Source organism: Anopheles funestus, chromosome 2RL (assembly GCF_943734845.2).
Source record: "Anopheles funestus chromosome 2RL, idAnoFuneDA-416_04, whole genome shotgun sequence".
Classification (NCBI taxonomy): domain Eukaryota; kingdom Metazoa; phylum Arthropoda; class Insecta; order Diptera; family Culicidae; genus Anopheles; species Anopheles funestus.
The window spans coordinates 99,809,149-99,823,661 of NC_064598.1; the positions used below are offsets into that span (position 1 = coordinate 99,809,149).

A 14,513-nucleotide genomic window follows, 5' to 3' on the forward strand; every position below is an offset into this window, starting at 1 on the left:
GCAAATGCACCGTGTGAGGAGGTTGGGCAGAGGTGGGGCGAGGGAAAACCGTTTTGGGTTGGAAAATACAAACAAACATAAAGAAAAGAAAATAGATCATTCTCCCTTGTCACAGATACTGCAGCGGTCAGAGCGAATGTACGTTTCAAGAAGCCACTTAAAACTTTTGCAAACTGTGCATCCAAACTCAGCCATGTATGAAGATAAGCAGTCTAGGGGGAAACACGGCATAATCCCTGGTCGATTTGAAAGCGTGCCCTTAGTGGAAAATAAAACCGACTTACATTTCTGCAATCGAATGCTGCGGTTAAAACGGCGAAGGTACTGCTACCGCTACCTCCAAACCGTCTCGTCCTTTCGGACGTTCGCTGATCCACTTCTTATCCCACTCGAAACTGAAATGGAAAGTTAGCCTTACTGGCCACAGTGCGCCGTTCGCAGTTATAGACATTTTCGGTCCCAAAAGTGTCACTATGGTAAACAATCGGTGCATAAAATCGGTGGTGCACATGAATAATAAATCATTGCACAACTTGTGGATGTAGGTTGTTGGTGGTTCCACCACTGATATATGGATCGAAAACGATGGCATTCGAAAATGGGAATTTCAGGCCAAACAACAAGTTCTGCGTTGGGATGGGAAACTTTTGTACGTGCTGGCATTAAGTTAGATGTAGATTTGTTGATGGCGAAAGGTTGCATGGAACTTGCATGGTTTTGCTGTTGAAATCTAGTTCCTAAATTCGAATTTAGGTTGATTTGTAATTTTGCAGCGACTGCTTGTTTGATAGCTTTGTTAGGGAGGAATAAAATTTCCACGATCGATCAATTAGGATGTTTTACGTACACCAATCCCTTTTCAACTTTCATGGATATTTATTCATCGCGTACTCTAAAACTTCCATTCCAACCGAAACATCTCGATCGGCCGAAGGGTCAAATGTAAAACCATCGTTAAAAACTCGTTACCTACACAGCACGAACCCAACACAATATGGGTAAAGGACAGGAAAGCTAACAAAAAAAAAACGAAACCAAAAACAAACCGCTTCCAGGGTGGATTTGCACAGACAAACAGGCAAATCGACTCACTAAATGATACAAACGGATAGGGGATCTAGTGTTTGTTGCTTTTTCTGTATGGACCGGTAACCGGAAGAGTGGATCCATATGGTTGACCATCTCGCATAGTTTATTTGCATCAAACAGAGCCACAACACTAGTTAGCAGGGCCGAAGTAGAGGAAGCATTCCGGTGATATTGTAAGCCAAGATAATCTAAAATCAATTTCCATGGGTTACAAAATAATCAATCATTTGTGTTTTTCTTGTTTCCAGCCTGTAGGCGCACCTACTTCTCTTATGGCTTCCAGGGAGAAGAATAGAACGTAAGGATCCTTCTGCGTAGTTTGCTTGTCGGAATACAGAACCTACAGGGTCGACTATACTAGATCCATAGGCGTATAGGATGGATTAAAAATAAACAGTGGCATTGAGTGTAGAAGGTGTGGAAGGCTTGAAGGACATAAATGCGTCGTGTTTAATGATTCCTTTTGCACTCAATCATTTTTTGTCCTTGGAAGGGGGTTATATGTTTTTCTGTGTTACAACTAGGAATTGGAACAGGGATTTTTGTATGCAAATGTGTTCTTCTATTTCTACCGAGTAATCTCCTGTAAAATCTTCATGTTGTCTTTGCATGCAGAGTAATCAAACATGTTTCGATTTTAGATAAAAAATTGGAAAAGTAACAAATTTGCTACAAAAGTTCAAAATTTTCGACGAGTTTATATTGCCCTTAAAATTTGTCTGAAGTTAAGAAGTAAATATGTAACTTGAAAAATACATTCCACCTAAAAGTAGCCGGCTTTTGTGATTGTGTAAGTTTGACATGTCTGGATTTGTGTCGTCTGTTAGTATAATTTCCTTCCATTCCACACCCATATCACTTATTGTGCTGGATTTTTTTCCTTCTGTATTTTTTACATCCTTGTTCTAGATGCTCTCTCCTCTCTTGTTTTAGCTGTAAGCCCAATTTCATTACACTTTACAATGGACATGGGCACTCGTCAAGCCGCGTTGGCGTTGTTTAACGAAGTGGAAAAAACGGAACAACATTTACAAATGGACGAGCTTCACATTGTCGAGTTGGAACGAGATGTAAATTTCATTTCGTATTCACAGCGGAGCCTCTGAAATGTGATTTGAATTGGATTTCGCCCCGAAAACCGTTGCAGCTCTTTTCGATAACCCATCTATTGAAAACAGCACTGCCAGCAATAGTTGATTTGAAGTTCTCACGTAGCCTTGCTGCATGTAGCCGCCAGTGTTTTTTTTTTGTTTTTGTTTTACCTTCATACTGTGTTTGATTTGTTGTAACCAGTTCTTGTTTTTTTTTGCTTGTTTCTATCGCAATGAACCGGTACCCTACTTCTTCGCTGTTCCTGAACAGAGAATCGATTGTTACATTTTATACCACATGCCAGACGCTGATTCACCTGAGTATCATAGCAGTATTGCAACATTTTATGCTGCTCGTGTCCTGGCAAACATGCACAACAGAGTAAGTGGTAAGGGAAAACAGGCACTCCCACGAGCACGTAGGCGAATCCCGACTGTTGACACACTGTTTATGGCATATTTTTGCACAATTCACCTTTCACTGCATTTCATTACATTGCACTCGATGTGTGCACACACGTTTACACACACACCCACTTACGTTGGCCCACAACGGGTACCGTATCTTGTCGTTTCTTTTTTATTCGCTATCCAGTGCCAAAGGCTGCTCGCAAGCTTTCCAGTATACAAAAGCTCATGTGGATCAGTGAGAGTTGCCATTTTCCCACAGCAGACACAGACACATAAGAATAGTAGATGCCTGACAGCACTGTGCTTGTGTGTGGTGCTTGTTTAGCGAGCAACTTTATTTTCTTGTTCAATGGATTATTTTTGCTTCTCTGATACTTTTTTTTTCTTCTTACTTTTTCCCCAGCACAACCCTATTTACCTGCATCGTTTTATCCAACATGAAATCACAGCCACAGCGCCGAATATGATGATACCGACCGTACACCAGAGTGCACCCTGGAAAGTTGGAAAGAAAGAGATTCATAAGAAAGAAAGAGGAAACAAGGGAGAGAGAGCGAGAGAGATCGAGTTTTAATCAACGTTGGATGAGTAAAGGTAGAGCAAAAGGAGGGAAATCATTTATAGGGCATTGAAGTGAAAACTACTATAACACATTGTGGATTATGGTTGGCATTTTCAAGATAATAATGCTTATTCTACTTTATTTACAACGTACCCAAGTAGCAGCGCTCTCTAATGTATTAAACAAGGTGTGTATAACAACCCAAAAAGGTATTCTATCAAATGAGTTTCATGAAAACTCGAGCATTTGATGTTACCACGCACGAACGCATTGGTTTCAACTAACAAGAGCTTTCAATCCATGTAATAGCTTAAAATTTCGACTTGCCATCTGGGTACACTTTCCAAATCCTCAAGGAATAAAAAGTTTAAGAATTGTATCGATCGTTGCTGGATGCGCTAGACATCCATCAGCCCGATGATTACCTGTCGGCAATAATTCAATCTGCCAAACTGGCTGTACAGTAATTTATTTCAAAAATTCCATTCTGCTCCACACCGGCGCTCGCCCAGAACGAGGAAGAACTTTTGTTGTTGCCTTTCTTTTCTCAGCCCAAAACTTCAAAGCAAAACCACACTCGGTTACGCACCTGGGCGTTCTGAACCACCCTTTTTTACCCCTCATTTTGGCAGACACCGAACTACTTCCTATTTTCCACGTGGAGCTCATTAAATTTGCACTTAATTTTCACGAAATCGAGAAAACGGAAACTTCTGATGATGAAGGTTTTTTGGGTGCACCGGAAAAGTTGTGGGATCTGTGCCGCTTTGATCTGGCAAGGTAATAAATTCTGCTCATTTTGTGATGCGTACACACACATCCACAAATGAAGGTAGCTACCGCATACATCGCGCGCTTGGAAGGTTTTAATCGTTCGTTGAAGGAAAGGTCAGCATAAATGAAATAACAAACGCTACCCAAGAAAAGTTCCAACCACCAAACAGGAAAAAGGGTCGGGGTGTGGTAAATTAATGACCGTGTGATGCCCACACCGGTATGTGTGTCTGTTAAATGTCAGCGTGTGGTGATACTTACAATCCAATAATGCGGCGATGAGCTGTAGCTATTGTTGTGATGTAAATCAACTTTCATTTCCCTTTAAGCGCAAAGTCACGTTGACCTGGAAAAAGCGAAATGGAGAAGAGAAAAGCATAAATGAAAGGTAAATAGTAAAGTCATGTTTTCTTATGAATACGATCCCATTCCTTGATTCACATCTCCATGAGATGGGGATATTTACAGATGCTGCCATTATCAATGACACTTTGCTTTGACAATATACTTCATTTAGCTCTAATTATACTCCATCAACCGGTCAATACACAGCCTCTGTTCGGTAAGCAGAACGTAAAAGCTTTACTCGCTTTATAGTTCTGATCCGATGTGTGACCCTTGACACGAAGGATCAGTACGCAGCCAAAGCGCATGATACGCGTGACCAGGCGTCTCCATCAAGTGTTCATCGTTGTAGGCCGGTAGGAAACCACCGTTAAGGGATGCCGTGATTCTCACGCACATACAATGGGAAGGGGTTAAATCCGATAAGGGCTGTGGAAGGATCCCCTTTACGGTCGCATTGCTTTGTGCTAAGAACTCGGTCGTGCTCGACGACAGCTGTCAAATGCAATACTCTGCAGGGTTCGCTATCGTTAAACGGTTAGTAGAATATTGTGAAATAGCTTGAATAGTTATTTTGGTTTTTTGGAATTGGAAAATTCATAAATCAATTGTATGATAAAAGAAGCAACAATAAATACTTCTTTTTATATGACATTTTTGACTCTCCTTTAGAATAGGCTGCGTACGGGGGTGATGATGCGGATGAAAAACAACAAATATTAAATACTTATAAAAAATGAAGCTGAAATGATAGTGAAATACGACCCCTGCGTTGGTCCTGCTTCTACATAAATGAGACTTCGCAATTTCTCAAAGTGGTAACTGCAAGGGTTCCAATTTTCTGATCTGTAGCACGGTTAGCCCAAGATTTACGTGCGCTAACGAAATGATTGAAACTGTCACACGTCTCGGAGAGCCCCATCTCGTCGGTGTGGTCACATTTGTGGTAACAGCCGGGTAGGCGGTTTTGATTAGATAATGCTGTCAGGTGTGGGACTGTCTCCCGGTGAACCATTTCATGCAGCTAAGCATCGAAACAAAAGGTCCCGAAGGTTCCGAAATTGCGAATGTTTTAGTCGTGCCAGTGCAAAACGCTAGATGGATTCACTAGCACGGCAACGCTCGTTTCGAGTAGCCCATCAACCCATCGTGCCCTTTCCGATTGGTCAATTCCGTTCCACCTTCAACGTTGGGTGGTTGGAAAGATTTTTCAACGCGAGGCCCACGCTTACTTACGCTTACGTAAGAGATTACTTTTCACGCTGGAACTGTGGCGTCAATCGGATAGGAAGGGCCGTTGAAGGGCCGTAGTTTTAGAGCAACCAGCACGACCGGATGGACGAGTCTGCACGCGCCACGGTACGCCCTGGCAGGGGCATTAACGGATTTATGCGGCTTAAAATGTGATGGAGAGAGTGTTCTCACTTAATGGGATTGGCTTCGCGCTGGAGCGAACCAAACCGTTGGACATCGATGGAGGTGAGGTCGAGTGTGAAAATCTCTGTCATTGTAATTGGAATGCAGGGGCAAAGGTACTGACTGGTACAGTGGCGGCGTTTGGAAAAGACGAAAAGTCAGCGAAAAGAGAGACCGGCTGTCGATAGTCGGTGGAGTGAAGATCATGGATTGACAATTTTTCGTAACAAGCATGATGGATTTTACGTATCGAGAGAAAAAAGGAAGTGCGCGAGAGGAAGAAGGTATTGTAAATGTAATTGTAAGGATTCGGTCTTAGGATGATCGTGATAGAAAGAGGATTTGATTGGAAATTAAATTGTAAAATTAAATATAAACTAACGACGAGTTGAAGCTTTGGCTCAACTACTGTCCATAATACGTAAGAGAAGGGTAAAAGTTTAGTACAATTAAAGTCTGAAATGGAATTGCGACTGTTGGTTCTGTTTCAATTTCACGTAAGCCTCAACCATGCGGGATATTGCCAGCGCTACAGCAATTGTATCATTGACCGTTAAATTAATTGAAACCCATCGTTAATTAGATCCGGTGCGGAGAGCATTGTTGCAGCCTGCCACAATGCCAACTTCGAACGGGGCAGGTCGCATAATTCAATGTGGATCTGTTGGGTGATATGAACGATTTATGGAATTGCTTTCGCCTACCCGGTACAGAACTGTCACGCCGTTTATTGACCCTATCTTTATCTCTAATTTCACCCTGCCCGAGAAGTGCTGGGACGATTCAGACTGTAAATCGATCGCATGGAAACGAACGACCGTGTCCCTGTCCATGCTGGACAAACCTGCTACGGATGCAATTTAGGAGATTTATATTTCATTGCATACCGTACCGTACAAGGAAGGTTCACTGAACTTCGATGCACCATTCGATGGTGGTTGAATCACGATCGATGTCAATTTGGTGGCCATTTTGTTTAAGAACCGGGTGGTTAGTTTGAACAGGAAATGGCAACTCCTATTTAAATCGTATTCGCTCGGACAATCAACAAACAAACAATCTGAATCAACATCAACAGTTTATCAGTGATGTTTTTGTTGGGGTTTAGAAACAAAATGTATCAACAGATTCAAACACAATTGTGTAGTATAGATACTGTCTCCACTATTTGACAACAATTCTTTCACAAAGTATGCAATTCGCAGTACACAGTAGCCTAAAGTTATACACATCGCATAACAAATTTCCTTCGTTAACAACTTGATTGTTGCTTTTTCGCAAGACTAACAACGAGAAACCATGAGCGAAGAAAAAGAAAAATGGAAATAATCCAAACATGGTTGTGAACAGAAATGAAACTACCTTATCTGGAACGATAGTGGAAACGCACATTTGATGAGCCTGCCCCGAGTTCTGCACACCCTCACACATTCGCGCTGACAAACGACGAATCAATAATACAACACAAGTCCCAAGAAGCTGACGGCGTCTTGGTGGCGGATGGTGTCGCTACAAATGTCACCTCCCGGAACCCAGTGGGGGCGGCCGATACGAATTTCTGCAACCGGTCGCCCAGTTGAACGATATAACTGTTGTCCTTTCCTGAGGATTTCGGGCACTATTTGCTGACGCTTGTATTTTGGAGTACGCGGAAAGGAAATCACACGAATGGAAGCGATGAAGATAATAAAAGCAAAACAAAGTGAACCACCCGTTTACCGATAAAAACGAAGAAACAACGGGTAGCTAGCTTTTGCTTCCTTCCAGCCAGTGTCCTTGATTTCCTTCCGGCTCAAATCTAAATTTATATGCGAGTCCGTCACAATCCACTACGGGTTGCTCTTTACTGATTTTATGCGCCGAACGAATGGGAAATGAGTAGGGTGGTCCCCACTCGGACCGAATAAGCAGGCGACAAACGGACGGTATACAGGCTATTGAATAAATGTATCGAACAATAAAGGTTGTTTTTTATGCGCCCATTTTGTCGCCGTCCGTGGACGGTCTGTCCGGGATCGCGAACGCGGGTGCTCGCATGTCGTTATCATGCTTCTGCTGCCTTTGTCACCCGTCGGTTAGTCTTTGTGGCTGCTGTTTGTGAGTGGATGAGTGGTTGTGCTGTACGCTAGGTTTTCTAGTCATCTTACAGCTCGCTGGAATCATTCCTCTCCCAGTAACAAAACGGCGTTTCGATTCTACTTATCATTATCGACTTGAATGAAACAGTGTTATTTTTATCCAGCCAGGCGTCCCACCACCGGCAGCCGCACACTTTTCAATCCACGAACACTCGAATGTGCCGCTTCGCGTGGTGTAGCAAAGCGGCATAAATTATTGACCGACTCTTGGACAGGGAAAGTTCATCGTTGAACCGGGCGTCTGCACTTTCGCATGCCGCGCAAAACCAACGCTTGGGGTTGGGGGTTTTGCGAAATGGTCGATCCATATCATCCAATATGTATGAGCGCGTCGGATGAGCGCCACGGTGGCAGTAGCAGGGAAGTAGCAGGACCCAATCAATCATTACACCATCAATCGAATCGGTTAATAATGCAATAGCGGGAATAGCATTTTTGCGCTAATGTCGGTTCGATTGGAATCAGCAGCATGTGGTTATTTTTATGCGAAATCATTTTCCCTTTAGTAAGCTCTAATCGAGAAAATTAAGTACTTTGGAACGGATTGCAAGCATGGAACGGATTGCGCGGATTGGATCGGCAGCGTGTTTGAATAAGCGTTAAAATGCCTTACTGGGAAAATAAATATTATTATTGCTCATTTTTAAGGGGCAGCTTCAGTGAATCAAAAGAAAAATACACAAAACGCCTAAAGGTATGCAAAACGATGAACAAAATGTTTGTTTTACAGTTAATGTTATTGTAAAAGTTATGTACATTAATGTCTTGCTGTTTCCATTCATTCAATTAAAGGAAAATCGAACCTAAAGGTGTGCAGTTTGGAAGATTTGGGGATTTAATATTTCTCTGACATACATTGGTCAAATAGCATACGAATTAACTCATTATAGCTTCTCAACAAGCATCATAACTGATGCTAATAATAGTGATTACATACTTTCAAGCAATTTAGGCTTCAAAACCATCCCACTGGAGTTGCACGAAGCAGAAGCTATAAAGCAGATGTATAGGCATTACCATTATTTAAATTTATAATAACTTCGCCAGCGATCTTATCATGCTTCGGTCGGTAATTCGTTAACGGTCGATGAATAACAAAAATCGACCCGGTCCCGACCAAATACTCGAATATCATAAGCTTGCTAAGCAGATCACCCGTGGCCATTCAATCATAAGAACAAAACGAATATGACCCAAAGTGGGTGGGAAAACAAACCGAAAAGAGATTATCAAAACATTCGCAATAATTAACCTCCGCTTCGACCTCTAACTCTCTGCGCAGGGAAGAGCAAGCTTCCGGTATCAATCCTTACTATTCTTTACTCTCTTTCTCTCTCTCTGTTTATCTCTTTCTTTTTGTCGGAAGCAATTAAGCCATCTCGATGGCGCGTGTGTTGATTTTGTGTTAAGGTTAAGTTCGTGAATGATGTTTGATTTTTTCAGTTTTTCCTTCCGGATCCGATCGTATTTCAAGCTTCAATGAAGCGCCACCCAACGTATCTATCGGTAGCGAAAAGCAAGCAGGAAAATAACAAAAGTTTTAAAACATTTTCAGCAAAATCGCCGGGATTGGGATAGGGATTAAATGGGGGTGATAATTAAAAACCGAAAAGGGTTTGATCTTTGGCCGAACGGCTGGTGTGCGAAAGCGCACAAAGCTTTTGATTTTCCCCCATAACTTAGACTGGATGGTAGAATTATTTTTGTGTTGTAGGTACACATCCAAAGAAAGGGAAAAATGTTATGTTTGTTTTTCACAGAATTTTCATTTAATGTTAAGTGATGGTTAATTTTTTGTTCAAAGATCCCGAACGCACCCTTGAAAAACACAAAGTTGTGCTATCGCTAATGAAGTCGTGAAAATTGATTTTAATTCGGTTGAATTTTCAACTTTCCACGATCCGTCGGACGGGGTTCAAAGTTTAGGCGTGTAGCGATTTAAAGTTTTACCGAAAACCCTAATGGTGAATCTGTTCCATCAACGCGCAAGATCGGCACAATAGTGACCGAAAGGAAAAGTGAGGAAAAATATTAGATTATATCCACTCAATCTGGATCCTTTCCATGGGTTGGGATTTATTTTTGGGTGATGATGATTCGTTTATTTGTCAGAGAGCTATTGAAATAAACGTGTCAACAACGCCTAAGCCCTCGGTAATTGTTTGCTGGCGCGGTTAGAAACGAGCGTCAAGCGATGAATAGTGCAAAAGGAGAAAAGGAAGGACAGTGGAAAAACTCATCCCGAACGGTTGCTTTCGTCTGTTCGAATGAGATGCAAATTAAAAATCAATGCACAATATTCCGAGCCTTTCGCTGCCGACATATTTCGCATTCGTTGGGATGGTACCCACTCCAAAAGAACATGTATTGTCTTTATCTCTGTCTTGCTACTCGATAAAACAAATTATTGTGCTTTTTTTCTTCATCATTTCATCGTACGAAAATCCGTTCCAATCCGAGCATTCTTATTATTGTTGTTTGATGAGTTTCAAATGATCCGTTTTTTGTTTTATAAAACCAGCATTTTTCATTAGTCTCTCACTCTCTGACCTAAATGCAATGGTACAGGTTGAAGAAGAGGAAACCTTCCCGGTACCGAGCGTTGAAAATGCATGTGACATTTAATTTCTAATTCAATACACATCTATGCCAAATGTGTCACGTCAAGCCGACGCCATTCCTTTTGGGCACAAAAGTGTACTTGTACGTCTTCGCCTTGACTTGATGGTGATGATATTTCATCTCTCACCTTCCGGCATCGTGTTTCTTAGCAACCGTTGATCGGTAGTGATGTAGGTCGTGATTTTCCAATTGATTGCAGCTGGAAAAGCGAAAAGATTGCCCGATTCACTTTTTCCTTCCCGGAAGAACCCGGCCAAATGCGTTTGTTTGTTTTTTTCGTGGAACCCGCTACGAGGACTATCTTGGCATCTGGAACGCGTATCGAAAGGCAAGGAATCATCCACCTGGCAAAGGATATCGGTCTATACGTTGAATCGCTGTTTCTCGCTTGCATCCTGGTCCCGTGACGGGATTGAATGAGTTTTCCCCGGAAAAACGGGTTTCGTACGCGCCCAGCTATGATGGGTGGAATAATAATTGAAACTCAATGCCAATTTGTTCGGTTGAGAGGCCATTGCGAGATGCACACGAGTCCGTGAGTATGTGCAAGCTGTGATGTGGCTGTTTGTGATGGATAAACTTCCATCACGATATACAACGCAAGGTTCGTGTTCGTGTTAGGAGCGTGATTAGTATACCAGTGTACGTAGGCTTTTCATGCTTGTGGGGTTTCATTGTGGGGAGAAATTGAGTGGGCAAGCTAATTTTGTGATGTAAAAGGATCATTGCGATCCCTCACACACCTTTTCCCACTGGTATCACGTAATAAATCATTTTCATTATGGTGCGATAATAATACCGCAAATTAAGAAGAAATCAGCGCAATGTTAAGTGAGTCTTTTGACACGTCTTAACAGTGGAAAATGGCATCACTTATCCCCAGAACACTATTCCGATGGCTTATGATGCTTATGCGCCTGAATAGCTGCAATCTCGTACCGAAGACAACATCCATTGAGATATCCAGATTTCCGTACGTTCCGGTGCCCGTGTCAAACAGACCGACGGTACCACTGCAACGCAACAGCTTGTCGTTCAAGTGGTCGTTAAAATGCAAATAGTTGTGTACACCTTGTGTACATTCGCGGCTCACATCAAGATTAGAAACTAGACGCCTATCCTTGCTGTGTCGTTGGAACGTTTATCCTCCTGTGCGAAAGGAGACGCGAAGCACGTGCAAACGACAGCATTTTCCTCGCATTAGTGAAGCGGAGCCTTAATGTTGCCTTTTAGCAACAGGACCTACTAGATGATTCACACGTACATGTGCAGAAATAACGTAAAAAAGGAAACACCGGAAGTTTAAAAGAAACCCGAACACGCGCATCGATAAGAAAATGGCTTCTTTTCATGCTCATTTCCGTTGGCGATACGATGAAGTTAGCCCCCAAAAAAGAAAAGAAAAGAAACCTTTAAAAAGGATTGCCCGGGATTTTTCCGAAAACACAGTCAGTACGAGCGAAACAACCAAAACACACCAATAAAGACTAAAAACAAAACGAGGAGGAAAATCATTGAGCAAAGGAAATAAAATTCAATTGCGGAGGAGTTTTCTCCACCAAGAGGGCTATCAAAAAAAAGTGGCTATAATTTTTGTTTTTACCTTGGCATCGTTTCCTCCCTTCAAAAACCAATTGTTTAGGTGGGGTCGATATACGGGAGGGGGAGGTTTGCTTGGTGCTGTATTAAAACCGGTCCGGAGGGAGAAAATGGTTTTGAAGAAAAACGGTTGACCAAAAACCCACGACGGTTTGGAAGTTAGCGGTACAGCAGCAGTAGGCGGTTTTCCCTCTTTTTCTGTACTATTTATTCACTCACACACACACATATATAAATACACATACAGCGACGCACCAAGCAGCAGTTTCCTTCACTGAAAGTAATGACGTAGCAGGTGGAAAATGGAAAACGATGACAAAACACGCCAAACCGTGGTGATGACGTTGTACGAATTTTCGACACTCTCACCACCACAGCCGTAGGGCAGCCGTGTATCGTACTTGCTTGTTTGACATCATATTCAAACCACGCTCAGGCACGCACACACACACAAACACACACACACGCACACATACACAATAGCACCCACCCAAGTGTGTATAAACGCAGGCAAAGACACACAGAAGCAGTTACACAAAGCACTTGTAAATGTAGCAAACCCACGCGATATTTGGCTTGTGTTTGGCTTCTTGGATAAGTAGTAACAGTGTTTTGCTATTTCCCTACTTTTCCAGAGAGTTTTCACATTTCTCGAAAAGCATCAAACGTAATGCACGCACACGCCACACACTGTATTTCGTCATCGAAGCAAGCTCCACGTCCGTTTCCACCAGTCCGGGGGTAGTTTTCCGCAATGAAGCGGATTTTGTTTTGCTCACTTGGTTTGCTTCCTGCAGTAACACTAATCGGTCGTAATCGTCCGTTCGTCGTTTTGCAGGTTTTCCACTACAGCAGGTTCCGGGCGTGTTTGTGTGTGAATGTTGCTTTGCTCCTAATACGGGCGGACGATTAACGGCAAAAAAAGGAAAGCCCTAGTCAAGGCGGCCCTCTAATCCTTTTGTGCAGTATCCGGCTCAATTAGCCAAACGCACTGTGTTTTGCTGTATCTTTGTGCCCTGTCTCTAGACGCACGCAGTTTTACCGCTCTCTTTCGCGCTTTCTCACTTGGTTCTCGATGCTTAGTTACTCGGGCTCGGAATCTGGGTTCGGCGCTCGGCTGCACGATTTCATCGTCGTCGTCGTCGTAGCCCCCGGTTTGTCCTATTTTTCGTCTGGAGCTTCCTGCTCACCCTTGCGAATGCTCATGCTCGTGCGTGTGCGTTTGTGGACCGTTTTCCGTTTTATTGAAATGCGGCCAAAAATTGCATGCACACAACTCGCGGCCCGTCACGAAGCGCCAAACCATTCGGTGATGGGTACGGGTTTTCCCCAAAATGCCTGCACAACTATGGACGGGAATTGGGAATACGAATCAAAACCCCGCACCAGCAGAAAACGTCGATTCCTATCGGACACTTCCGCGTGAGCTACGATGGTGACGTACGTGCACTCCGGAATAGCTTCTCCCTTCGACTGAATGGAAGCCGAATTTTCCTAAGCCTACATAGGAAAAAACGAACTATTTCCTTACTCAACGGTTCAGGAAGAAGAGAGTGCTCTTGCACACGTACACACACGAACGCGAGCACAGGTGTGAAGCTTATAAGGGACGCAGATGAATCCTCTCCGCACCATGCGGAGAGCATCGCATCTTTCACTCTTGAGCGAGTTTTAAATATTTTTAGGAAAACGGTTTTTATCCGCGCCAGCTATGGTGAGCGTGAATATGCGAGCGTGCGTATTCCAAAAAGGTTTTCCACGCTCCCATAACAACAGAGAATCGCAGCAGGCCAGTTTTTCCCCTAGATGCATATCAACAACGCATCCTAGCGGAGAGTTCATCTTAGCACAACAAACGAGAGCATAATCCACTCTGGCGCTCTTTCCGACTGAGCGTGTGTACTTTTTTTTGTTGACTGTTTCTAAAATTTTCCTCTCACGCTATGCTGTGCATTGCACTGTACCACACGCGTGTATATGAGTTTATCCCCATTCATTTTAAATACAAGTTTTTCTTTTCTTTATCACGTGTGAGCGAGACGGAAGACGGGTTGGCAGTGGTTTATAACAATGACACACATTTTGCATTTTATTTCACTTACACCACACAAACCTGGCCAGAAGAAAGCGGTACAAAGTGGTGAGACGCAAAAGGGTTTGTGGTAACGTGTGTATGAGAGTATTGCTTCTCTTGATAAAGAGCTGGGGAAATGGGGAGTTTTCCCATGTCCCGTCTCTTGTTTCATTAGGGGGGAGGGGTAGCGAGTAGGGAATGGAAATAATGCACCTGTTTGCAGGGTGGTACGGGAGTGGGAAATCATAAAGATGCGATTTTCCGATTTAAACATAATCAGCAACATGCGAATGAGCGAGACGAAGGGTGGGGTTTGGGGGGGGGGGGGGGGAGGGATAAGTGAGAGAAACGTGGTGGAGAGAGTGGGATGATGAGAACAATGCGGTGCCTGT

At 43.1% G+C, this 14,513-nt stretch overlaps 1 protein-coding gene across 5 annotated transcripts in view; it reads right to left on the reverse strand.

The window, feature by feature from the left end:
* LOC125763365 (uncharacterized) overlaps positions 1–13,539 on the reverse strand; it is a 42,578-nt gene extending 29,039 nt beyond the window's left edge. The window contains exons 1-4 of one of the 5 annotated variants that reach the window (XM_049426444.1): positions 13,434–13,539; positions 12,052–12,321; positions 4,189–4,273; positions 3,010–3,086 (exon numbers count right to left, since the gene is read on the reverse strand). In XM_049426444.1, the coding sequence (XP_049282401.1) occupies positions 3,010–3,086; positions 4,189–4,245 (134 nt within the window). In that variant the 5' untranslated portion in view covers positions 4,246–4,273; positions 12,052–12,321; positions 13,434–13,539. The other 4 variants (XM_049426447.1, XM_049426445.1, XM_049426446.1 and 1 more) reach the window with 4 other exon arrangements.
* Positions 13,540–14,513: the final 974 nt, after the last annotated feature.